Source organism: Petromyzon marinus, chromosome 48 (genome assembly GCF_048934315.1).
Source record: "Petromyzon marinus isolate PM22_M1 ecotype Great Lakes invasive population chromosome 48, UKy_Petmar_22M1.pri1.0, whole genome shotgun sequence".
NCBI classification, from domain to species: Eukaryota; Metazoa; Chordata; class Hyperoartia; order Petromyzontiformes; family Petromyzontidae; genus Petromyzon; species Petromyzon marinus.
Genome location: NC_133714.1, coordinates 4677030 through 4702210, shown reverse-complemented (window position 1 = coordinate 4702210; position 25181 = coordinate 4677030). Strand labels below are relative to the sequence as shown.

The window sequence follows — 25181 nt, the reverse complement described above, 5'->3', positions numbered from 1 at the left end:
GAGCATTGCAATTCGCATATTAAAAAAGATACCAGAACTGAAATAACCAAAGTAAATGACAATGGAGTATTTGATATTGGGTAGAGGTGGTGATTAAAACAGCCGAGGGATGGAATTTTAATTTATTACTCAATTGGACGGTTGCGAGCTCATATCCTGGTTGGGCTTTGATCATTCCTCCGGGATCGATAAAAAGGTTACCACTTTTAGGGGAAGTCAACAGCGGTTGAAATTTACTACTATAATGAGCCAAGAATGTCTGTGTGTCCCGCGGGTAAGACGTCACTCCACGTCGGCCAGCCCCCCTCATTAATAGTCATGAGCGGGTGACGTCACTCCACATGTAGCACCCCCCTTCTCATTAATAATCATGAGCAGGTGACGTCTTCCAAATGGACACCCCGCCATTAATAATAATTAGCGGGTGACGTCACTCCACATGGGGGGGCGAGGCGCCCCCCCCCCCCCTCAGCGTCAACTCACAACCCTCACTACAAAGGCAGAAACCCTCAAGTCACGCGATCTCCATAACGCTATTGAGACATCAAAGTAAAAAGGACGTCACGATGAATAAGGGATTATAACCTTAAAAAAATGAAATAGGTCTGTGTCACCGCGGCCTTACAAATCGCACACGAATGGGTGCAATGAATATCACGTCGCGGTCTGATTTTCGCTTGCAAGTTTCAGATTTACTGAAATACACCCGTCCTTGGACGGGTAAAAGGCTAGTATTGATATATTCACCCCCCTCATAGGAATATGGAATTTCCACCACTGACACATGGTTGTGAACACCCACCCATCCACCCCACCCACCCACATTCACCCACCCATCCACACTCACCCAGACCAACCCACGCTCACCCACCCACCCAGCTACACTCACCGACCCATCCACCCACCCCCAACCCCCACCCACCCACACTCACCCACCCACACCCACCTAAACATGAAAATGAGCAGGAAATCACTTTGACTTCGATGTGGATTTCATAGCTTTTTGGGCTGAGTGAATGAATTGAATATGCTTTGGGCCGATTGAGTGACTTTGTGTGATTGCGTTTGTGTCTGCAGGTGTCTTTCTCATTCCATACTTTCTCATCGCTGTCACGTGCGGAATTCCCATCTTTTTTATGGAGATCGCCCTGGGGCAGTTCATGAAACAAGGCAGCATTGGCATTTGGAAGATCGCGCCCCTGTTCCAAGGTTGTACTCTGCACAATGTTACACACGTGATCTTGATGGGTTTCACAATGTTCCACACGTTATCTTGATGGATTTCACAATGTTACACACGTTACCTTGATGGGTTTCACAATGTTACACACGTGACCTTGATGGGTTTCACAATGTTCCACACGTTACCTTGATGGGTTTCACAATGTTCCACACGTGATCTTGATGGGTTTCACAATGTTCCACACGTTACCTTGATGGGTTTCACAATGTTACACACGTTACCTTGATGGGTTTCACAATGTTACACACGTGATCTTGATGGGTTTCACAATGTTCCACACGTTACCTTGATGGGTTTCACAATGTTCCACACGTTACCTTGATGGGTTTCACAATGTTACACACGTTACCTTGATGGGTTTCACAATGTTACACACGCTACCTTGATGGGTTTCACAATGTTACACACGTTACCTTGATGGGTTCCACAATGTTACACACGTTACGTTGATGGATTTCACAATGTTACACACGTTACCTTGATGGATTTCACAATGTTACACACGCTACCTTGATGGGTTCCACAATGTTCCACACGTTACCTTGATGGGTTGCACAATGTTACACACGTTTCCTTGATGGGTTTCACAATGTTACACACGTTACCTTGATGGGTTTTAGGCGGCGGTTTAAATGTAGCCGTAGGTGTCTGGTGTCTTTTTTTTCTCACTCCAGCAAAAATATTCCACGATACATTAAGTACGGGGGGTTTAGGCTACTCAAGCCTTATAGATAATTCATAATTTTTAGGCATGCTGAAGATGTGCCAAATTTGACAATTGATAATAATTCTAACGCTCATGATACATGCATATAATTGCGAGCGCATTTAAAAATCTATTATTTACAATGTTATGCTAATTATATACACAAACGATACGTTCAGACCTCAGAAGGTAGGCAGGGTGGAGTCTGGATAGTACTTTAATGAGTGGCCGCCATGCATCATATCGCTGCAAAAGTCTTCGTGGGCAGTAGAAGGCAATGCATATCACGGGACCTTTTGGCCAGTATCAAAAATATATTATTACCCTTTCTGGCAAGAATATATTATCAGAGCATGTTTGTTTGCATGTTCACCACAAGTACGTGTGGCTAATGCTAACTTGGTTCCTTGCAAAATGTATCTATTTGGTGTTTTTTTATACATCTTAACACCTTCCGTTTTACTGCGATAAGTCCAGTACAGTAAAAGACATTGTTGAGTTTGATTCCCGGTCGTGGTAATCATCGGTGGCGCGGTGAAGCATGATCATACTTGCCCACGCTGTCCAGTGGGGGTTTACGAGAGGGGGAGGTCAGCTCCGGCTCCAGACCTCGCTCGTGAATGATTGTTAGCCGTGACCAGGGAATCGAACTCAGATCGCACGATTGAGGCCCGTATTCTTAGTCAGGGTGGCTCGGCTCACGATTGGCTGCGGCTCGAGTGAGCCGGCTCCACGCGCTTAAGTTGGGCCGGCTCTGAGCACGGTTCCCGGCAAGACTCAGGCTTCCACGAGCTGAGGCTGATCCTGGACGTTGCTGCCGCTGCTCACTCGCGCTGCCGTTGTCAGTTCGACAGAACGACATGAGCCTTACCTGAGCCTGAGTGTTGGAAGGCCAAAGCCAGAGAGCTGAGCCTTGACGGAGCATTATGGTTCTCAGAATGCAGTGCCTCGAAACCACTGCGCGTGATGGGTTCTTTGCATTGATTCATTATAAACATATGGTACGAAATTTGTTATTAAATATTGCAGAATTTACTGTGTGTGGTCACAGGAAACAACGCCATTCAAATTCACGCAAACTGGTTTGGTCGCAAGAGTAGTTAGAGACGTGCTAATAACACTGATGCGTGGAGGGCAGTAGGGCACTTTACACCATGCACGATGTGAAGGTAATTAGTGCCTTTTTGTGACAAGTCTATTTGCATTTTGTTTACAAATATTTATTTTACCGGATAAGGCCCACTGAGTTAGATAGCCCTTTTTCGGAAGCGACCTGGCCACAAATGATAGCCCAGTGGAGTGGCTTATCACGTGGCATTTTATAGCAGCCAAATCATCTAAACGCATGTTGATTCTAAATGTGGAGGGAAAGACCGGAGGACTCGGAGAAAAATTCACGCAACTATGGGGTGAACACGCAAACTCCAAATATACAGGTGTCAGGGTTGAGATATAATTTGTGGCCAAGTCGCTTGTGAAAAGGGCTATATACCTGGTAACTGGGGCCTTACCTGGTAAAACACATTTTTTTGTTTAGTTTATTTTATAAAATAGTTTAGTTTTACCACGGCGGACGTTCTCTCGGACGCATTCCATTCCGTTGGCTGCCATTCCATCACTTTTGTTGACCATCGGCCATCCTCCATTTTAGCGACCGTGTCCTACCCAAGCCCACGTACATTTTATTTTCGGTAATTTATCTGCTTATGTTCTCGAGTCCACGTCTCGCCAAGCTTGCGTCTTCACAGGCGTCTCACGTGTATGTATGTATATATGTATGTTGAAAATGTTAAGCGCCGTACGTAGCCCAACCGTGCTTATCGGACGTGCGTGGGAAGGACAACAAACTAAACAGAAAAAAGCATTTCTAAACAAATTAGTTCTCAATGTAGTTTAGAGATGTAGAGTATAGTAGTGTAGTGTATAGTGTAGTGTATAGTAGTGGAGTAAAACGTTGTGTAGTGTATAGTAGTTTAATAGTGTACGTATGTATGTTGAAAATGATTCGCACCGTACACAGCCAACGAGTGTTAATCGGAGGTGCGTGGGAAAGACAAAAAACGAAATTCACAAAGAGAAGTTCTAAAGAAACGAGTTTTCACCCTCGCTCCGCGTGTGCACCACATGCGTCCCAGGCCTCGGAGTATCCTCGATGGTGATGCTCTTCTTCAGCAACATCTACTACATTATGGTGCTCACCTGGGCAATGTACTACCTGCTCCACTGCTTCAGGGCCACCGTGCCCTGGTCCACCTGCGGCAACGAGTGGAACACCCCGGCATGCGCCGTTCACTTTCAGCACCAGCGCTGCTACAACTACTCGGACGACGCCAATGAGACCTCGCCTGCCCTGGCCACCACCGACGCCGCCACCAGCGTCAGGATTTTCATCAACAGCACGAACGGGACGGGCGGCTGCTGGGGAGCCGCGGAGACCACGTCTCCCATCGTGGAGTTCTGGGAGTGAGTTGAACGTTTCCCTGGCTGGTTTTCAACAATTTCCAGCTGCTGTTGGCCACCCGTCTCCCCCCGCCCCCCCCCCCCCCCCTCGTCTTCTTTTTTCAGAATCCGAATCTTTGTTTAGACTGGAGGAGGAATCAGATGAGCTATGAAGCTCTTTCCCTCCCCAGAGATGTCCAGTATGGGCACGAGGTCAGCAAGTTACAACAGCGAACAAAACAAAAAAAACGATAGGAGTGCAAAATAGAGAAAGAGGTAAGCAGGTCACTAAATGTAAATAGATGAATAACTATTTATATAAGCCCGATTCATCAAGATTGGGCAAGGCACCAAAAACAACACCAGAGCAGTTCCAGACCACACCAGATAACACCACACAGCAGTAGTCCATCAATACAATGACACATAAACATCGAACTATCGATTCTACATGGGTAAGGATCAAAGTTTCAAATCACATTTGCAAATGTGACTGTGTCCGGCACAAATCTTCTGCTTCAGGATATATTTTTTTAAAGGAGGATTTACGATGTTAAGTGAGGAAACAAAGTTGTTACACAACGCCGTTGCTGCAACGCCAAAGGTTTTGGCACCTATTCCAATTCCTGTTCTATGGACATTTAAAAGGCAATTAGATGGACGCCTGAGGTTTCTTGGGTTTGACAATGGGCATAATGAATTAGCCAATTATAGTGCAGATTTGCCAATAAGGATTTCGTGGTTGAACAGAGCCCAATGTAGATTTTTGTTCTTGCATCAAGTGGTGTGAGATTTTATTTTAAGGAACGGAGGAGGAGACACGTTAACTCTCGCAAAGATGATCCAATTTGACGATGTACAAAATAATAATTCAGCGTCATTGAAGGCAATGTTAATGACAAGATGAATGCCTCCTGCCCCGTATGTGTCCGTCCACGTGAAAACAAATGTCTCCCTCCAATCTCCACGCACCTATTACATATTGTAACACTCTGCTCTCCGTAACACGGAGCCATCGCATTCACAATATTCAATGCCCCTTATGAGAGGACAAAGGTTTTTATTTTAAATCGGCTAGGCATTGAACATTTACTTGATGGGCAGCAGAGGGAAATGCAGACAAGAACACTAATTGTTGTACTCTACCTCAATGCTCCCACATTTACACTGCTTACCTTCGACCCTCACTGGCCAGAGTGGTGAAGTATGGTCAAATAACCCCCCCCACCCACCCAGGTCCTGCACAGTGTGGGCAAGCCCTCATCCCAGCAGTGGACCGACAGAGGGCTTTACTTGTACTTTGGAAGTGAATATTGTTTTTTTTTAGTTTGCTAACTTTAGCTTTGTTGCCCTTTCAGAAAAAAAGTCCTGAGAATTTCTGAGGGGCTCCACCAGCCGGGTTCGATCAACGTTCACCTCCTCTTGTGCCTCCTGGCTGTGTGGATCATCATATACTTCTGCGTCTGGAAAGGGGTCAAGTCAACGGGCAAGGTGAGCACGCATCCCATTGTACGTGCGTACGCATGTGTTAAACTTCTTTTGCACCGTACGTTGCCAACCGTGCTAATCGGAGGAGTGGGGGAAAGGACATCAAACTATGTGTGCGTGTTGAACTTCTTTAACACCGTAGCAGGATGGGCTCGGGAGGAGAGGTGGATTTAAGGGAGGAATGGAAGCAGGTTATTATTATTATTTTCGTACTTTGCTTCACTTCCAGGAAGAATAACGGTCACGTGAAAGTTCTTTGCCAGTGAAATCGGCAATTCGCGGCCGACAATGCTATACTATGGAGGGAGCACGTGAGCTTCTCAATTCCGTTTCTTGAAGGTTCCAGCACGTCGATTGAAACGTCGGACATCGTGCCAAAAAACACACGGTGGCACAACCCAAGAATGCATCGGAGAGCTATGAGGGTTTAAAGTTTAAACCGGCACTTTTATTACATTTTTTTTATAAAACGTTAAAGCTGCTCTATATTTTCTAGTTATTTAAACAGCGCCAATATTTGTGTAAAATATCAACCCTGCAGCAGGGTTGATATTTTAAGATTGATCGCTTTTGATTTTTTTTAAGTTTTTCGCTTGGATTTCAAGTCGGTGACCCAATTAACGACAACAAAAAACAAAAATTCGCACACAGGTTTGCAAGCTCATTAATAACATTCTGAAGGGCGGTGACCAAAAATAGCCGTGTGGTGTCCAAGGACCCCCCGATGCACCAAGGTTCAGTGTGTGTATTCACACGGGAACACAAGATGCCGTCACGGTGAGCCCCGTCCAACATCCATGCTCATATTCGGCGACCCACACATGTTGGAAAGCGAATCTCAGTGCCGGATGAAGCTAGTGCGGGGCCTGTAACATATGTTATAAAGGGGCCCTAAATTTAAAATATAAACACATAAATATTAAAACTAGCCTAGTTATTGTATTTTTTTATTTGCAATACAGCCAGATAATACGACAAATCGCTAACCTTAAACACCCAGTCGTTCATAAAAGTTGAAGGCGGTATAGTACTATAGTAATAGAGCTAGTGCATTTAGCACAGGAACCTTGAAAGTGCGGGGCCTGTAGCTTATGGTACTTTTGCTACTAGGATAATCCGGCACTGACTTGCCTATATGCACACATATCTGTCAACCCTTACGGTTTACCCGTATGCTTGTACAGGGAACATGAGTTTTAAGGTCCATACGGCGTACAGCCGTTTCAATACGGCAATCTTTTTTTGTCCGATTGTTTGTGTTTCTCCCTAGTGATGGTGACTTTGTAGGATGAACGTTGAGATTTATAAGGGCACGGGGTGACCAATAAGGTCTAAATTGGTCTGTAATAAGGTAGGTCATTTATAAGGGGTTTGACAGGTATGTGTACAGTTACGTACGTTAACGTGTTCTGACTTGCAAAGCGTTCGACTTACGAACGGGTCTCGGGAAGGAACTGCGTTCGTAGGTCGAGGACTGCCCGTATCGGGGAATTAGATGTTGCTGCAACTGTCAATAATTTGTGTAATTTTCCATACTGTGTGCGTGTTGGCGGTTGTTAGTACGCTATATACGTGATGTGTTTATACAGTTGTATAATCTTGGGGTTACATGGTTAGCAGCAGAGGGCAGTGCAGCCAAACCCATGGTTGTACTGTACCGCTGTGCTGCTCCATCTATGCTCCCCGCCTTCACCATCACGCACTGACCAGCGTGGTGAAGTATGACTAAACAACCTCCATGACTCACACGGCATCGGGACCCCTTGCTGCATGGGGATGTAGTGTACTAATTAAGAGACACTAGTAGGAGGCACTCTCTCTTGTTCATTCCGACCTTCACACCCATAGGCGATAACTACATACCAGGTTAGGACAGCCAACGTGCTTCCAGACTGTCAGTTGGAGCTCGGCCACGCACCCTTCTGGATCCCCCAGAAGGCTCCGGGCCTCGCCCACGTGTCCCACTGATTAGACCGGGCTGCTCCCCTTAATCCCGTTATACCAGTCCCCAGCGCTACGTGCTCCAGTGACTCATTTTATGCCACTACATGGACACGCCAAAATGTGGCTTGACTCCTTTGAATGACAAACAGTTAAATATTCCTATTTCTTCCGCTGATTTGTTTTACATATCCTGATTAACATATGCGTGCAGTGCATCGTCACTTCACACGACACAATGCAAAGAGCATTACAATTAAACGAAACACCCTGCGCTTTGTTGACCAGACCTGTGCTCCAATTGGAGTGGTGCAGTGTGGTTAGAGTGCTTGAGTCATTGAGGAAGGTTGTGAGTTCAAATCCCAGTTGGTGCTTGGCTCATCCGACTCCACAGAGTTAAGGCAGCGAGTTCCGTTTTGCGCACACCCAACAGTGGTTTTCTTATCGATAGACTTGCCCTCTCCGCCATAGGATTGTGGAAAGTTCTACCACTGGCTCAACTTGGATGAATGAATCCCACCGGCATGCTCCTCGGTTGAGCTGGTAAACACGTTTGCTTGATTTTGACTTGAGGCCAATTTCCCAGCGTAGCAACAAATCCAATGGTGGCACCTCTAGTATAGAGGAGGCTCATCAATCAACCGCCATCCCTATGAGGAGTGTTGCCTGGTGGCTGTCTATGGTGTATGGCACTGGAGACCCGTCCTGTACAGCTGTACGGGTCTCCAAAGCCGAAGCCTCCATTACACAATTAGAGCACCGCGTGGTATTTTTTTTGTAACTCACGTGGCCGAGCGGTCAATCATATATCCCATGCAAACGCTCACGCACAAGTTTGTCAATGAGCGTGCAAAACTAATCTGGTATTCACTCCGCAGCGAGTGCGGTTTTCATGCGTAACAATGGAACTCTTCAATGGATTTTACCAAACATCCCATCAGCAGGACCCTCTTCAAAAAAAGGGGCTTAAGACTCAATACGGCTCTCTCTGAATAAACAACAGTAAATGCAGTCCCCATAATTACTACAGCAACGGTTTATCTATACAGTGCGAATGGGTAAACCACAGTTAGTCAATTGGCAGGTTGCGTGCGGTGGCTAAAGTTTGGGTAGTCTCATTTTTCCCAAGACAGTCCGGCTAGGATGGAAGAGTAGGCCAAAACACCCTCTAGAGCAGTGGTTCTTAACCTGGGGTGCACGTATCCCCTGGGGGGGGGGGGGGGGGGGGGGGTGCGAGATGCCCTTTCTGGGGATGGGAGACATGACCAGGTGTTTTTTAGAAGGTGAATCATAGAAACACAAATGAAGCATTGGCTCGTAAGTACAACTACTTTGTTTCATCAACGCTATGTATTTATTAACATAACACATTGTTTTTTTACCATTGAGAATCCAAGGGGTGCAGGGCTGCAGTAAAGATTAAGGACCACTGCTCTAGAGTTTGGAGTGACTCTCAAAACGAGAGCACCATCTCAATTGGGGCTCTCCAGAGCCGCCTTTAGGTGGGGCCCTTCCACCACCCCCAAAGGCATAAAGAAGAAATTGCAAAGCTGCACCTTCACATTTTAATTTGTAATATAACCGCTGTTTTGTTGTTTTCAGAGAAGCATTGCTTACAAAAAAAGAGGATGCATTGCCAAATTGGAATGTTCCAATATGTGAGAATAAATAACGGGCGGGATATTGGGCGGGATGTTGGCCAGGTTAAATTAGTGACTTACCACGCTCGTTTTTTAAATTTATTATTATGGAATTGCCAATGAGAATTATCGAGGGCACGCAGCCGCGAGCACACGACTCGGCCGCAGAGAGAGTTGCGTACGCTGAGAGTTGCGTACGCTGATAGGGAGTTGCGTACGCTGAGAGTTGTGTACACTGAGAGAGAGAGTTGCGTACGCTGAGAGGGATTTGCGTACGCTGAGAGTTGCGTACGCTGAGAGAGAGAGTTGCGTACGCTGAGAGTTGCGTACACTGAGAGAGAGAGTTGCATACGCTGAGAGAGAGAGTTGCGTACGCTGAGAGTTGCGTACGCTGAGAGAGAGAGTTGCGTATGCTGAGAGAGAGTTGCGTACGCTGAGAGAGAGTTGCGTACGCTGAGAGAGAGTTGCGTACGCTGAGAGAGAGTTGCGTACGCTGAGAGTTGCGTACGCTGAGAGGGAGTTGCGTACGCTGAGAGTTGCGTACGCTGAGAGAGAGTTGCATACGCTGAGAGAGAGTTGCGTACGCTGAGAGTTGCGTACGCTGAGAGTTGCGTACGCTGAGAGTTGCGTACGCTGAGAGTTGCGTACGCTGAGAGTTGCGTACGCTGAGAGTTGCGTACGCTGAGAGAGAGTTGCGTACGCTGAGAGAGAGTTGCGTACGCTGAGAGTTGCGTACGCTGAGAGTTGCGTACGCTGAGAGTTGCGTACGCTGAGAGTTGCGTACGCTGAGAGTTGCGTACGCTGAGAGAGAGTTGCGTACGCTGAGAGAGAGTTGCGTACGCTGAGAGTTGCGTACGCTGAGAGTTGCGTACGCTGAGAGTTGCGTACGCTGAGAGTTGCGTACGCTGAGAGTTGCGTACGCTGAGAGTTGCGTACGCATGCCCCCGGAAATTCTGCAGTGCGAAAACCCTGTGAGCAGCATTCACAAAAGTTTCAAAGTCACCGGATGACGCACCCACCCACGCACGCACGCACGCTGGCACACAAACGGTGGACACAAAGCGATAAGTAATCCACTCACGTCCACCCGCGTCTTGCCAGCCCACTCGCTCACTCAATCCCCCTCCTCCTGTGCCACGTCCAACAACAGGCTCATTGCTTCCTCTACTCCAGGATACGTACTTGTATTTGTGTCTCGCACACTTGGACTCGCGATCCAGAGGTTGCAGGTTCAGGATCGATCTCTCGGCGTGGCACGTTTATGAAACCACAACAACCGCCACCTCTGTCCACCCAGCAGCCATATTAATGGGTTCACCACATATTCTTAGCTCTTTCGGTAAAGTCACGTTGAAGGGAAACAATAAAATAATAAAATTTATATAAAACAATAAAAATTCTCACGACGTTTCGACCATAACATAAACGGTCGTCATCAGGTGTGTCGGTTTGCATTTAATTTATTTATTTTTAAACGGTGTTTTTATTTCTTATTTATTAAAAACCGTCAGCGCCACGCGCAGCGATTTGGCAGTTTGTTTAGAAGGACTAGTCCATCTATGTTCTGAAAAGAGGAGGGGGAAGACGAAAAATTAATCTATGCTGTCTGAAAGCCACTGTAAGCCTGAACAATCAATTAAGACCTGAAATGGTTTATCAAATCTTTTCAATGATTGCTAAGCCAGAATCCATCTTCTCGGTTGAAATTGTCTCTGTGCTTGTATATGTGGATAGCCTCATGAACGAATCTCTCATGGTAGCCAGATGGCTTACAAAGAACCTCTGTCTTCGAAAAGTCAATGTCATGTGAGCCTACTGAATTATAACAATGATCTGCCACGGCCGAGGTGTTGGTCCTACCGTGTTTAAGGTCTGCTTATCTGAAACCGGATTCCCACCACCATCCATCACAGAAGAATTCTCTCATCAAGACTTTGTACCATAGAGCCCAATGCATATCCGACCAGGGACACATAGGCAGTGAACTCAAGCATGTACACAAGCTATCACTCAAACCATGAAGAAGGACCCTCTTGAGGAGCCTTTCAAAACCATCACTTTACCCTACATTGCGGGGATCACAAAAAAGATCTCCAAAATCTTGAATAAACACAAGATCCAGGTCCGTTTCAACACATTACATAAAATCCGTGATCTGTTTCCGTCTGTAAAAGATGTGATTCCGGACATACAGTACCCTGGTGTCTACAAACTAAGTTGCCTCTGTGGTAGTAGTTACATTGGAGAAACCAAACGCCATGTCTCGGACCGCATTCGTGAACACAAAGCAGACCTTAAACACAATAGGACCAACACCTCGGCCATGGCAGATCATTGTTATAATTCAGTGGGCTCACATGACATTGACTTTTCGAAGACAGAGGTTCTTTGTAAGCCATCTGGCTACCATGAGAGATTCGTTCATGAGGCTATCCACATATACAAGCACAGAGACAATTTCAACCGAGAAGATGGATTCTGGCTTAGCAATCACTGGAAAGATTTGATAAACCATTTCAGGTCTTAATTGATTGTTCACGCTTACGGTGACTTTCAGACAGCATACATGAATTTTTCGTCTCCCCCCTCCTCTTTTCAGAACATAGATGGACTAGTCCTTCTAAATAAACTGCCAAATCGCTGCGCGTGGCGCTGACGTTTTTTTTAATAAATAAATACACCGTTTAAAAATAAATAAATAAATGCGAACCGTCACGCCTGATGACGACCGTTTGAGTTATGGTCGAAACGTCGTGAGAATTTTTATTGTTTTATATATATTATTTTATTGTTTCCCTTCAACGTGACTTTACCGAAAGCGCTAAGAATATGAATTACTGCAGTCACGAAAGCTTTAAATCATGGTTCACCACAATAACGTTCTTTTTTTTTAAGCCTACAAGTTAAACTGGGCTCGTCGCGTGTGGTGGGGGTTAACTGTGGGCACTCGCACATCTTCCAAGACGTCTGGCTAAATTACCCTCTGGAGGGTCCCTGTAAAGCTCCCTGTCGTGGAGGCGGTTCCGCCACCAGCGGTGAGGTAAGCAGGCAATTGCAGGGCTGCGACATAAGGGAGGAACGGAAGCAGGTTATTATTATTTTTTTCGTGCTTTGCTGCACTTCCAGGAAGAATAACGATCGCGTGAAAGTCATTTACCAGTGAGATCACGCTATACTACGGAGGGAGTACGTGAGCTGCTCACTTACGTTTCCTGAAGAAGGTTCCAGCACGTCGAGTGAAACGTCGGACATTGTGCCGAACAACACGAGGTGGCACAACCCGAGAATGCATCGGAGAGCTATGAGGGTTTAAAGTTTAAATCGGAACATTTATTTTTTTCATAGAACGTTTAGGCTGCTCTATATTTTCCAGTTATTTAAACAGAGCCAATATTTGTGTTTTTCTTTTATATCGTTAGCCTTGTGACATTACCCATACATGGAGAGTTTTGGTGTGTTTGCTTTGAAGAGGTGAATTAATGTAGATGTGAATTAATGTCGATGTGAATTAGTGTAGATGTGAATTAATGTAGATGTGAATTAATGTCGATGTGAATTCGTGTAGATGTGAATTAATGTCGATGTGAATTAGTGTAGATGTGAATTAGTGTAGATGTGAATTAGTGTAGATGTGAATTAATGTCGATGTGAATTAGTGTAGATGTGAATTGGTGTAGATGTGAATTAATGTCGATGTGAATTAGTGTAGATGTGAATTGGTGTAGATGTGAATTAGTGTAGATGTGAATTAGTGTAGATGTGAATTAGTGTAGATGTGAATTAATGTAGATGTGAATTAATGTCGATGTGAATTAATGTAGATGTGAATTAATGTAGATGTGATTTGGTGTAGATGTGAATTAGTGTAGATGTGAATTAGTGTAGATGTGAATTAGTGTAGATGTGAATTAATGTCGATGTGAATTGGTGTAGATGTGAATTGGTGTAGATGTGAATTGGTGTAGATGTGAATTAATGTCGATGTGAATTAGTGTAGATGTGAATTATTGTAGATGTGAATTAATGTCGATGTAAATTAGTGTAGATGTGAATTATTGTAGATGTGAATTAATGTCGATGTGAATTAGTGTAGATGTGAATTAGTGTAGATGATAATTAGTGTAGATGTGAATTAGTGTAGATGTGAATTAGTGTAGATGTGAATTAGTGTAGATGTTAATTAGTGTAGATGTGAATTATTGTAGATGTGAATTAATGTCGATGTAAATTAGTGTAGATGTGAATTATTGTAGATGTGAATTAATGTCGATGTGAATTAGTGTAGATGTGAATTAGTGTAGATGTTAATTAGTGTAGATGTGAATTTTAACACTTCGAGACAAGCACGAGACAACTGAACACGCAAAGAAACGGTAATCGCGTGGTCATGTCACAGCCCAAATTATAAATGTGAAACAATACTCGCAAAACTTTGTTGTTGTTTTTGCAATTATTCATGACTACTTCACAACAAGTACAAATCTCAGTGATATTGGATTTCAGTGTGAATGGACCGAAGGCAACGTCATTGATTTAGGGCTCAATCAAGGACATCGATTGTAATTAATTGAGAGGCAGGAGGAACACACGGATTGGAATAAAAGTAACTGCGCCAGGGCAGGGCGCGTCGTTAGAAGGGATGATGGTCTAGAGCAGCGGTTTCTTAACTTGGGGTGCACCCACCCCATGGGGATGCGTGATGCCCTTTCTGGGGGTGCGAGACATGCCAGATGTTTGTTTTGAACGTAAATAATAGAAACAAATTAAGCACGGGTACGTAAGTACAACTACTTTATATTCTTGGTTCTTTTGGTAAAGTCACGTAGAAGGGAAACAATAAAATAATAAAATAATAAAACAATTAAATTCTCACGACGTTTCGACTGCAACACAAGCAATCATCATCAGGTGTGAAAACCACAGCAAGAAAATTTGAAAAAAGTGGCGGTTTTTGTCATCTGGCCACATGGACGGCCTGCTCTAGACCAATTCCTCGGCCACATCAATTCCATACACCCAGCCATCAGATTGACCATGGAAGTCGAAAAAGATAGAAAGCTACCTTTTTTGGATGTCCTAATAAAAAAGAGACCTGATGGTTCAATGAGCCACTCTGTCTACAGGAAAGCTATCCATACGGATGCTTACCTGAAACCGGATTCCCACCACCATCCATCCCAGAAGAATTCCCTCATCAAGACTCTGCACCATAGAGCCCAATGCATATCCGACCAGGAACACATAGCCAGTGAACTCAAGCACGTACACCAAGCTTTTAAGGCTAATGGTTACTCCGACTACACAATCCGCAAAGCTATCACTCCAACCATGAAGAAGTACCCTCTTGAGGAGCCTTTCAAAACCATCACCTTTACCCTACATTGCGGGGATCACAAAAAAAGATCTCCAAAATCTTGAATAAACACAAGATCCAGGTCCGATTCAACACATTACATAAAATCCGTGATCTGGTTCTATCTGTAAAAGATGTGATTCCGGACATACAGTACCCTGGCGTCTACAAACTAAGTTGCCTCTGTGGTAGTAGTTATATTGGAGAAACCCAACGAAATGTCTCGGACCACATTCGTGAACACAAAGCAGACCTAAAACACGGTAGGACCAACACCTCGGCCGTGGCAGATCACTGTTATAATTCAGTAGGCTCACATGACATTGACTTCTCCAAGACAGAGGTTATTTGCAAACTATCTGGCTACCATGAAAGATTCGTTCATGAGGCTATCCACATATACAAACACAGAGACAATTTCAACCGAGAAGATGGATTCTGGCTTAGCAATCATTGGAATGATTTGATAAATCATTTCAGGTCTTAATTGATTGTTCACGCTTACGGTGGCTTTCAGACCGCATCCATTATTTTCGTCTCCCCCCTCCTCTTTTCCGAACATAGATGGACTCGTCCATCTGAATAACTGCCAAATCGCTCTCCGTGGTGCTAACGTTAAAAAAACCCGCCACTTTTTGTTTCAAATTTTTCAAATTTTCTTGCTGTGGTTTTCACACCTGGTGATGATTGCTTGTGTTACAGTCGAAACGTCGTGAGAATTGTATTTTTTATATATTTGTATTATTATTATTATTTTATTGTTTCCTTTCTACGTGACTTTACTGAAAGAACCAAGAATATGAATCCCTGCAGTCACGAAAGCTTTAAATCAAAATACAACTACTTTGTTTCATCAAAGCCTCTATGGATTTTTTTCACATTGTATATGTTTTTTTTTAATGATTGAGAACCAAAGCGGTGCAAGGCAGCAGTAAAGGTTAAGAACCACTGCTCTAGAATAATAGCAAAGTGGCAGCCAAAATATGGAACGGGAATAGATTGAGCATCAGCCGAGAAGATGGAGTGATGAAATCAGCTCAGGTGCATGGGTGGATCGTTACAGAGCAGGATCATGAGCGATAGCGAGTGCTGGGGTGGGGATGTCTGCATGCAGCAGTGGATTGAGCATGGCTGATGATGACCTAAATAATTCATTCACTCCCTAAGGGGCCGTCCATAAATGACGATTTTTGACACACGGCGTCACAAAAAAGTCAGACCCCCCCTCAAATATGACGTCACAAAGTTCTGCCCCCCCCCACCCCCCAAAAAAATAAAACGTGCTTCAAATCGCTTTAAACTATTGTCATTGTAGTGCGTGTTTAATATGGCGCTGCACTCTGATGTTGTAGGAGAAACCATTTATTAAAAAAAGTCTATTTAATTAAGTAGAACGTGTCGTCTATATTTATTTAAAGTTGCGACTTTTGATGTGACGTCACATTTCTCAAGCCCCCACGCCCTCGTCACACATCGTCACAAAATATCTGACACCCCCCCCCCCCGAAGTGCGTGACGTCATTTATGGACGGCCCCTAAAACGATTGGTAACTCCATCATTATTTTACATCACGTGTGATACTTGTTTGAGAATGATTTTTCCATGGAATAGTATTTAGTTTTTTTTATTAACTCTTAGTTTAAAGGACGCTTTCTTCCTTCCTTCTCTTTGATTTTCTTAATGAATGAGCGGCTCACAATCCGATTGTTGTGAACTAAAATCCTGGTTGGGGGTTGACAGCCCCACCATCCCTCCGGCGAAAACAAGTACTGTACCACTTTATGGGGAAGTAAACAGTGGTTTAAATCTCATGGATACACTCGCCATCGCCACATGAATGTGGAATTTCCACCAGTGTTTCAGGGCTGTAAACGGGAAATGAGCACCGTCTTAATGCTCATTTGAGCAGGACATCACTTTGACCTTGTTCGTAATTATACTGGTTTGTAATTTATTCAACATTGTAAAACACTTTGAGAGGACTCATAGTTAAATGCACTGCGTATTGATTGTATTCTTACTCTACAAATCTATATATTTTGATTTAAAGCTTTCGTGACTGCAGTAATTCATATTCTTAGCTCTTTCAGTAAAGTCACGTTGAAGGGAAACAATAAAATGATAAAATATATATAAAACAAGAAAAAATTCTCACGACGTTTCGACCATAACACAAACGGTCGTCATCACCTGATGACGACCATCACCTGATGACGACCGTTTGTGTTATGGTCGAAACGTCGTGATAATTTTTATTGTTTTATATATATTTTATCATTTTATTGTTTCCCTTCAACGTGACTTTACCGAAAGAGATAAGAATATAACTCTATATCTGGAAAGGTGGTGCTGCTACTAGAATACTCATCTCCCAATCACAAGGTTGGAATTTTAAATCCAAAGGTCAACTCGCAAGCCCCGTATCCCTTCAGCATCACCATCAGACATGATCTATCAACCGCTGGATTGAGACATCCCCTCAATGTCATCATCCCAGTACCGTACCTCGATTCCTCATCCAAAATTGCGTTCAACCACCATACCGCAACCGCCGTGGTGGCTAGGAGATGTTAACTACCTCGCCTGATATACAGGAGGTCGTGGGTTCGATCTCGTCCCTAACGCCTTTACATTTAGAGTTTGCACTTCTCTCCTCGCCGTGGTCGCGTGGATTCTTCTCCGGGTCCTCCGGTTTTTTCCCTCCACTTTTTCAAATCAACGTCACGCATTTAGAGTATTTGACTGCTTTAAATTACCACGTGATAAACTACTTCGTTGAGCAATCGTGTGTGAGAGCCAGGTCGCTTTTGTAAAAGAGCTATCAGCTCAGTGGGCCTTACCTGGTAGAACGAAACTATATTCTTGGTTCTTTCGGTAAAGTCACGTAGAAGGGAAACAATAAAATAAGAATAAAAAATTATTGCTGTGGTTTTCACACCTGATAATGATTGCTTGTGTTGCAGTCGGAACGTCGTGAGAATTTTGTTTTGTATTTTTCTTATGTTATTGTTTCCCTTCTACGTGACTTTACCGAAAGAACCAAGAATATGAATCCCTGCAGTCACGAAAGCTTTAAATAAAAAAGAACAAAACTAGTTAAATTTTTATATATTTTTTATCGTCTTCTTTTGCACTGCTCGACTTTATAATTCATTCCCATCATCTCTTATCCCAAGTTCTTAACACTAAATCACCTTTCTCAATTCAAGAAACGAGTTGCACTTGTATCTATTACAATTTTGATAGCGCTGTTTGTTCCTGGCCGTTTTACGTTTTGGACCTGTGCTCAGCAACGACGCGGCCCATTGACCTCTGTATGTGATCCCCCCCCGTCATGGTAAGGTGGAATTTCCCCACCATCGGCTCAGAGCCAATCGCTCAGAGTTAAGTGCCGACCCATGGTCACGCGGTGTTAATTTATTATGTGTGAGAGGGGCACAATTCGTCATTCCCTCCCACAATATTATCAGTTTGACTAATTAGTTAACTCAGTAATACTTTTAAATAATGTAGGTATATATATACTGTATATGAAATTACCATGGGGGGGGGGGAGGTTCTTCAGTGAACCGCATTCTTCAATAACGCCACTAAATGACCTCAGCCTGCATCAGTCTTTGTTGAGACCCGTTCGTTCTCGTCTCGTCTCGTCACAAATCAGACGGAGCCTCACCGGCTCATCCATCGGCGACGAGTGGCAGGCTTACCTCGTGGCCGCTCAACGATTTTCGTCCGTCAATTGTAAAAATAAAAACAAATACTGTCGAGCGTAAATAAACTCACACGCGTTCCTCGGCGAATGCTTTGCTCAACTGATATCGGGGTACGCGATTGAACGCGCCGAAAACCATTGCGAGGGGGAGAGGACACGATTTGATTTTGATTCGATTCGATTGACTTTGCACGCAGAACCTCTACGGTGCCCCCCCCCCCCCCGGGAGGGATGGGAGGGAGACTCGGCTCTCACAGCAGGAGGGGGGGGGGGGGTCCGTACGGAACGCACGCGGCACGAGACGAGGAGGGGGAGGGAGTTGGCGCGTGCGCGTGCGTGCGTTGGCGCGCCAGCCACGCGCACATTTGCGTCACGCGTGCGTTGGTGGTGGGGGTGGAGGTGGTGGGGGTGGAGGTGGTGGGGGTGGAGGTGGTGGGGGTGGAGGTGGTGGTGGTGGAGGTGGTGGGGGTGGAGGTGGTGGAGGTGGTGGGGGTGGAGGTGGTGGTGCAGGCTCGCGGGGTGGGGTAGTCCCGAAATTCATCCTCGGTTGGAAGAGGAAGGAGGCAGCTGCGGCTCTCCGTAATTTCGGGGTGGGCTCTGCGGCATTTTTTTTTGTCTGCAGTGGAAAATTCCTCCTAGTGCCTGAAGGGATAAGTGGAGGCTGGCACTTTTGAGAAATTAAATGATAAAACTTGTGATTTGCTTACACAGAAGATGCTACGCTGTAGTAATGGGATTTTTTGCTAATTGTACAAAGCAGTTCGTGCTAGTGCTTTATGGATTACTATTGCAGGCTGTAGATTGGAGAGACCTCCACTTAGCCGTGGATTGACCATGGGTAATGATGGTAAAATACTTTATTGTATTCAAATGTGTGTGGTGGAGTAGTGGTGTATTGATTTCGTCCACTGCACTATTAACCCAGCACCCAAGTTCGATTCCCAACCACGGCTAACATCATTTAAACAGCCTGCAATGCCTAGCGTGGTGACGTATGGTTGTTAAAAAAAACCTATGATCAACAAAGCGTGGAAGAGAGCCATCATCCATTAGCTGAATGGCTGGAATCGTTTGTTCGTTTCTGAATCCGCTTGTCCTGGTGAGGGTCGTGGCGGCAGCGTGTTGAGTCGTGGCGGTCCAGAACTCCAGAGTCTGTCGCCGTTCCCTGGCGACAGACTCCTAGATCTACACTCCTATACACTATTCTATACACGACTACACTACTATACACTACTACACTATACACTACTATACACAGACTTTAGCTCTTCCTGGGGATTTTCCAGGCGTTCCCAGGTCAGCCCAGCGACATAGTCCCACCAGCATGTCCTGGGCCGGTCCCGGAGTCTTCTTTAAATTAATTGTATTTATTTTAAATATGTACAGTATAATGGAAACAAATACTTGTATGCATAGCATCTAAATACTATGAGCAAGATTCCTTTAGGACTCTGTACTCTACTCGTTCTCTGCAATATTGATGTTTTGGTTATGTTTTGTTGTTGCTGTGTTCACGCACCACGTATCCCCCTTGTAAAATAGCCGGGAAACTGGATAAATGGGATCACCAAATTGAACATAATGTCGATCGATTTGCCCAGGTGAGATCCCATTAAGAGCAATATATTATGCAAGAAGGTCATGTGAAATCGCAGACACATTGGACCAGTTTATTACATTCATTTACAATGCAGTTGTTGACAATTTAAAGTTTTAGGTTTGGCCTATGACAATGCCCGATACCATTTCGAGAGCTCCGATAATTATAGGGGGCACCACGAGAAGCTGGGCGAAGACAGCGAATTAAGTTGCGTATGCAAATTGAACAATTGGTAGTAACCGGGAGTGGGATCTGATGCAATGTTCTTAAGCAAATATCACAAACAGAGCGAATTGGAATTAAGGCCATGATCGCCAGCGTCTCTGAGAAAGGACATTGAGAGTATCCCAGAGCAGTTTTATTTTTATTGAAGTTTACCAGGTAAGGCCCACTGAGCTACATATAGCTCTTTTTCAGAAGCGACCTGATCACAAATGATAGCTCAACGAAGTGGCGTATCACGTGGAAAATGTATAGCAGCCAAATATTCTATAACGCATTATTCTAAATGTAGAGGGGAAAAACCGGAGGTCCCGGAGACAAAATCCACACGACTATGGGGAGGACACCCAAACTCCAAATATACAGCAGCAGGCGTCAGGGTCGGGACGCAGCCCACAACCTCCTGTATACCATGCGAGGTAGTTAACATCTCCTAGCCACGGTTGCGCTACTAGTGGCCGCGTCTCTTTTGTTTTACAATGCGGAGATCGCGGTGGCACTGACGGCACCTGGCGGTGTTTCTGCGCAAGGTGGTGTACTTCACCGCGACGTTCCCCTACGTCGTCATGATGATTCTCTTTGTTCGCGGCATCACTCTACCCGGCGCCTACGAGGGGATCATCTTCTACCTGAAGCCCGACTGGCAGAAGCTCTCAGAGCCACAGGTACCTCGCCTCTTCGCATTTCCCTATCGTCCATCAAGATACAGGCGACAATAATTACACGGTGTAACAAAAAATAAAAATTTTGTTCCTGGGTAGTGTAGCACCATAGGTGGAACGTTACCTCGTACCGTCAGGGGAGGGGCTGCAGTGCCAGCCCAAGAGGGGAGGGGCTGCTGGGGGCTCAGGATCCCAGACAGCTAAGCCCCTCGGCGCCCCCAACGGGGGGGGGGGCTGCGGGGGTTCTAGGATCCCTCAGCCCCACCCCTCAATGGGCAAGAGGCATAAAAGGGAATCTCCCCAGCCGATCTGGAGCAGTCACAGCCGAAGAACGAAGACCAGCAGCTAGATAGGACCCTAGACCCCCTCACCCCGCTGCCCTTGTAAGGGCCGGGACACTGTGCGGGCCAGTGGTGGGACTCTGGGCCAGTGGTGGGACTCTGGGCCAGTGGTGGGACTCTGGGCCAGTGGTGGGACTCTGGGCCAGTGGTGGGACTCTGGGCCAGTGGTGGGACTCTGGGCCGGTGGTGAGACTCTGGGCCAGTGATGAGATTCTGGGCCAGTGGTGGGACTCTGGGCCAGTGGTGGGACTCTGGGCCAGTGATGGGACTCTGGGCCAGTGGTGGGACACTGGGCCAGTGATGGGACTCTGGGCCAGTGGTGGGACTCTGGGCCAGTGATGGGACTCTGGGTCAGTGGTGGGACTCTGGGCCAGTGGTGGGACTATGGGTCAGTGGTGGGACTCTGGGGCAGTGGTGGGACTCTGGGCCAGTGATGGGACTCTGGGCCAGTGGTGGGACTCTGGGCCAGTGATGGGACTCTGGGTCAGTGGTGGGACTCTGGGCCAGTGGTGGGACTCTGGGCCAGTGATGGGACTCTAGGCCAGTGGTGGGACTCTGGGTCAGTGGTGGGACTCTGGGTCAGTGGTGGGACTCTGGGCCGGTGGTGAGACTCTGGGCCAGTGATGAGATTCTGGGCCAGTGGTGGGACTCTGGGACAGTGGTGGGACTCTGGGCCAGTGATGGGACTCTGGGCCAGTGGTGGGACACTGGGCCAGTGATGGGACTCTGGGCCAGTGGTGGGACTCTGGGCCAGTGATGGGACTCTGGGTCAGTGGTGGGACTCTGGGCCAGTGGTGGGACTATGGGTCAGTGGTGGGACTCTGGGGCAGTGGTGGGACTCTGGGCCAGTGATGGGACTCTGGGCCAGTGGTGGGACTCTGGGCCAGTGATGGGACTCTGGGTCAGTGGTGGGACTCTGGGCCAGTGGTGGGACTCTGGGCCAGTGATGGGACTCTGGGCCAGTGGTGGGACTCTGGGTCAGTGGTGGGACTCTGGGTCAGTGGTGGGACTCTGGGCCGGTGGTGAGACTCTGGGCCAGTGATGAGATTCTGGGCCAGTGGTGGGACTCTGGGACAGTGGTGGGACTCTGGGCCAGTGATGGGACTCTGGGCCAGTGGTGGGACACTGGGCCAGTGATGGGACTCTGGGCCAGTGGTGGGACTCTGGGCCAGTGATGGGACTCTGGGTCAGTGGTGGGACTCTGGGCCAGTGGTGGGACTATGGGTCAGTGGTGGGACTCTGGGGCAGTGGTGGGACTCTGGGCCAGTGATGGGACTCTGGGCCAGTGGTGGGACTCTGGGCCAGTGATGGGACTCTGGGTCAGTGGTGGGACTCTGGGCCAGTGGTGGGACTCTGGGCCAGTGATGGGACTCTGGGCCAGTGATGGGACTCTGGGTCAGTGGTGGGACTCTGGGTCAGTGGTGGGACTCTGGGCCAGTGGTGGGACTCTGGGCCAGTGGTGGGACTCTGGGCCAGTGGTGGGACTCTGGGACAGTGGTGGGACTCTGGGCCAGTGGTGGGACTCTGGGCCAGTGATGAGACTCTGGGCCAGTGATGAGACTCTGGGCAAGTGGTGGGACTCCCGGCCCCACGGCCCTTGTGAGGGTGTGGGGCCGAGGAAGCCAGAGTCTGGACCCGCACCTTGGCTGGGTGGGGTCAGGGTAGCCTCCCCTAGGGTGATTATAGCAGAGGATCCGAGAGCGTTGCCAGTGTCACGGCACGCTAGGAGTAGGCTGTGTCCCTAGGCTGTAACGGTGTATCAGGACTGTTGGAGTGCTGTATTGTAATAAAGAAGTTGCCTATGCAAAGTGTCTCCAGAACCCATTACAGTAGTAAGTATTATTTCCTAATTGCTTAGCCTCAAAAGGAAAGAAAATGGCTATTATTCCCCGCAAACTTTGCTTTTGTGACCAGGACAGTGATATTTTGAAATTGACTTATTTACAATGGTAAAACGTGGTGTGCATTTGTGTCTTTCGTTCACATAAAGTCCTGGTCACAAAAGCAAAGTTTGTGTGGAATAATAATAGCCATTTAATATACTTTTGAGGCATAAGCAATAAAAAAATAACTTAGTACCCAGGAACAAAAATTGTGTTACATGTTGTATTATTGTCGTCTGTAGCTTGATGGATTGATGTCGTCTGTATCTTGATAATAGCACGGAATATTCTCAAATAAAACGTGATCCATTGTAACTTATATGGCCACATTAACTCTTCCCAGCCTGATAGGCCCACCGTGATGACATCGCCTTTACCCCCTCTATTAAGGACCGAAACATCAGGACTTCATCACAATTCTGACTATCGCCTCACAAAGCTGGTTGTAACCACCGGCGAAACGTCGTACTCGGATTGTAAATGTTGTGGGTTTACTCTCCAACACACCGGTGTGCTGAACTAGTAACTAATTGGCACGTTCTGTTTACGTGACAAACCTTACTAATTGGCTGTGTCGGGTGGTGGCGGGTTTAACGACACATTTGTACATTTTGATTTAAAGCTTTCGTGACTGCAGTAATTAAATATTCTTAGCTCTTTCGGTAAAGTCACGTTGAAGGGAAACAATAAAGTAATAAAATATATATAAAACAATACAAATTATATATCATGCAAACCGACACACCTGATGACGACCGTTTGTGTTATGGTCGAAACGTCGTGAGAATTATTATTGTTTTATATATATTATTATTTTATTGTTTCCCTTCAACGTGACTTTACCGAAAGATCTAAGAATATGACATTTGTATTTACACGATCGAACCGAAAAAAAAACTTTATTATAACTTAGAAAGGTTTATCATGGGACCTTTTTTGCCAGTATCAAAGTATGAAAAAATAAGAATAGGTTTTACCCTTTCTGATTTTATCTTGCACAAAGTATTTATTTTGTGTTTGAAAATCTTAACACCTGTTTTATTGCCAGAAAGGGTAACATCCTATTATTTGTTTTAATACTTTAAAAAAAAACAGTGCTTCACAACGTTTTTTTTTCAGTTATCAAAAAGTTAAGTGGGCATCCCTGCAATTGCTTGCTCTCCCAAACGGAATGCTGTCCCTCCCCCCCCCCCCCCCCCCTGGGAAGGCTTTCTCGACGATCCCTTTGGCCTACTCTTTCACTTTCGGCCGTGCGGACGTGTTGGAGGAGGTGGCAGTATCCACACTATAACCACTCGCCACCCGACAGTCGACTAACTGCGGTGGTATTCGTTTTAACCGCCGGGTGGATGGCGGGGCAGGGCGGGGCGGGGCGGGGATAGAGTTGGCGATGCGATTGAAAAAGAAACCTGCACCGTTTTTTGATGGATGTTAAGGGGTAAAGGATTCGCACCAAAATGAGAGGTGGGCAGTGGAGCGGGAATAGTGGGAAGGCGTGAGGAGCCGGAGAGGGGGGGGGGGGGCTGAGGGGAGCAAGGAGGGAGAGCTGGCGGTGGAACGGACGGAGAAGACTGGGGGGACGTGTGGACTGGGGGAATAAATAAAGGACGAACCCTCTGCGTACCTCGTGTCGGCTCTCCTTTACAACGGCCGTGCCGACAGAGCGCACCGTGCGATGTTCTAACCATTGCACCAGGGTAGCATCCCTCGGTTTTTAAAACAAATAACAAGAGATTTGGAGTTTTCATTAGAGTTTGGGGCGATCAGTCGGTTACAATCAATGAATCTACTCATAATTGTAAGCGGCTTTCTGGTTGTATGCTTCATTTCTCGGTGCAGAGGCATGTCTGTAAACGTCTGATATTTAAAGACTTTTAAAATTAGGTTATATATTGGAGAAAAACAAATGTCTGTGTATTTTCAGTCATAAATATAAATAAAATACCAATT

General features: G+C 46.0%; 1 protein-coding gene across 2 annotated transcripts in view; it reads left to right on the top strand.

The window, feature by feature from the left end:
• Positions 1–25181, top strand: part of LOC116952664 (sodium- and chloride-dependent creatine transporter 1-like) — a 59147-nt gene that overhangs the window by 5591 nt on the left and 28375 nt on the right. Inside the window, exons 2-5 of one of the 2 annotated variants that reach the window (XM_032972228.2) lie at positions 1078–1209; positions 4085–4412; positions 5747–5879; positions 20876–21010. In XM_032972228.2, coding sequence (XP_032828119.1) covers positions 1078–1209; positions 4085–4412; positions 5747–5879; positions 20876–21010 — 728 coding nt within the window. The remainder of the gene's footprint in view (positions 1–1077; positions 1210–4084; positions 4413–5746; positions 5880–20875; positions 21011–25181) is intronic. The other variant, XM_032972229.2, reaches the window with a different exon arrangement.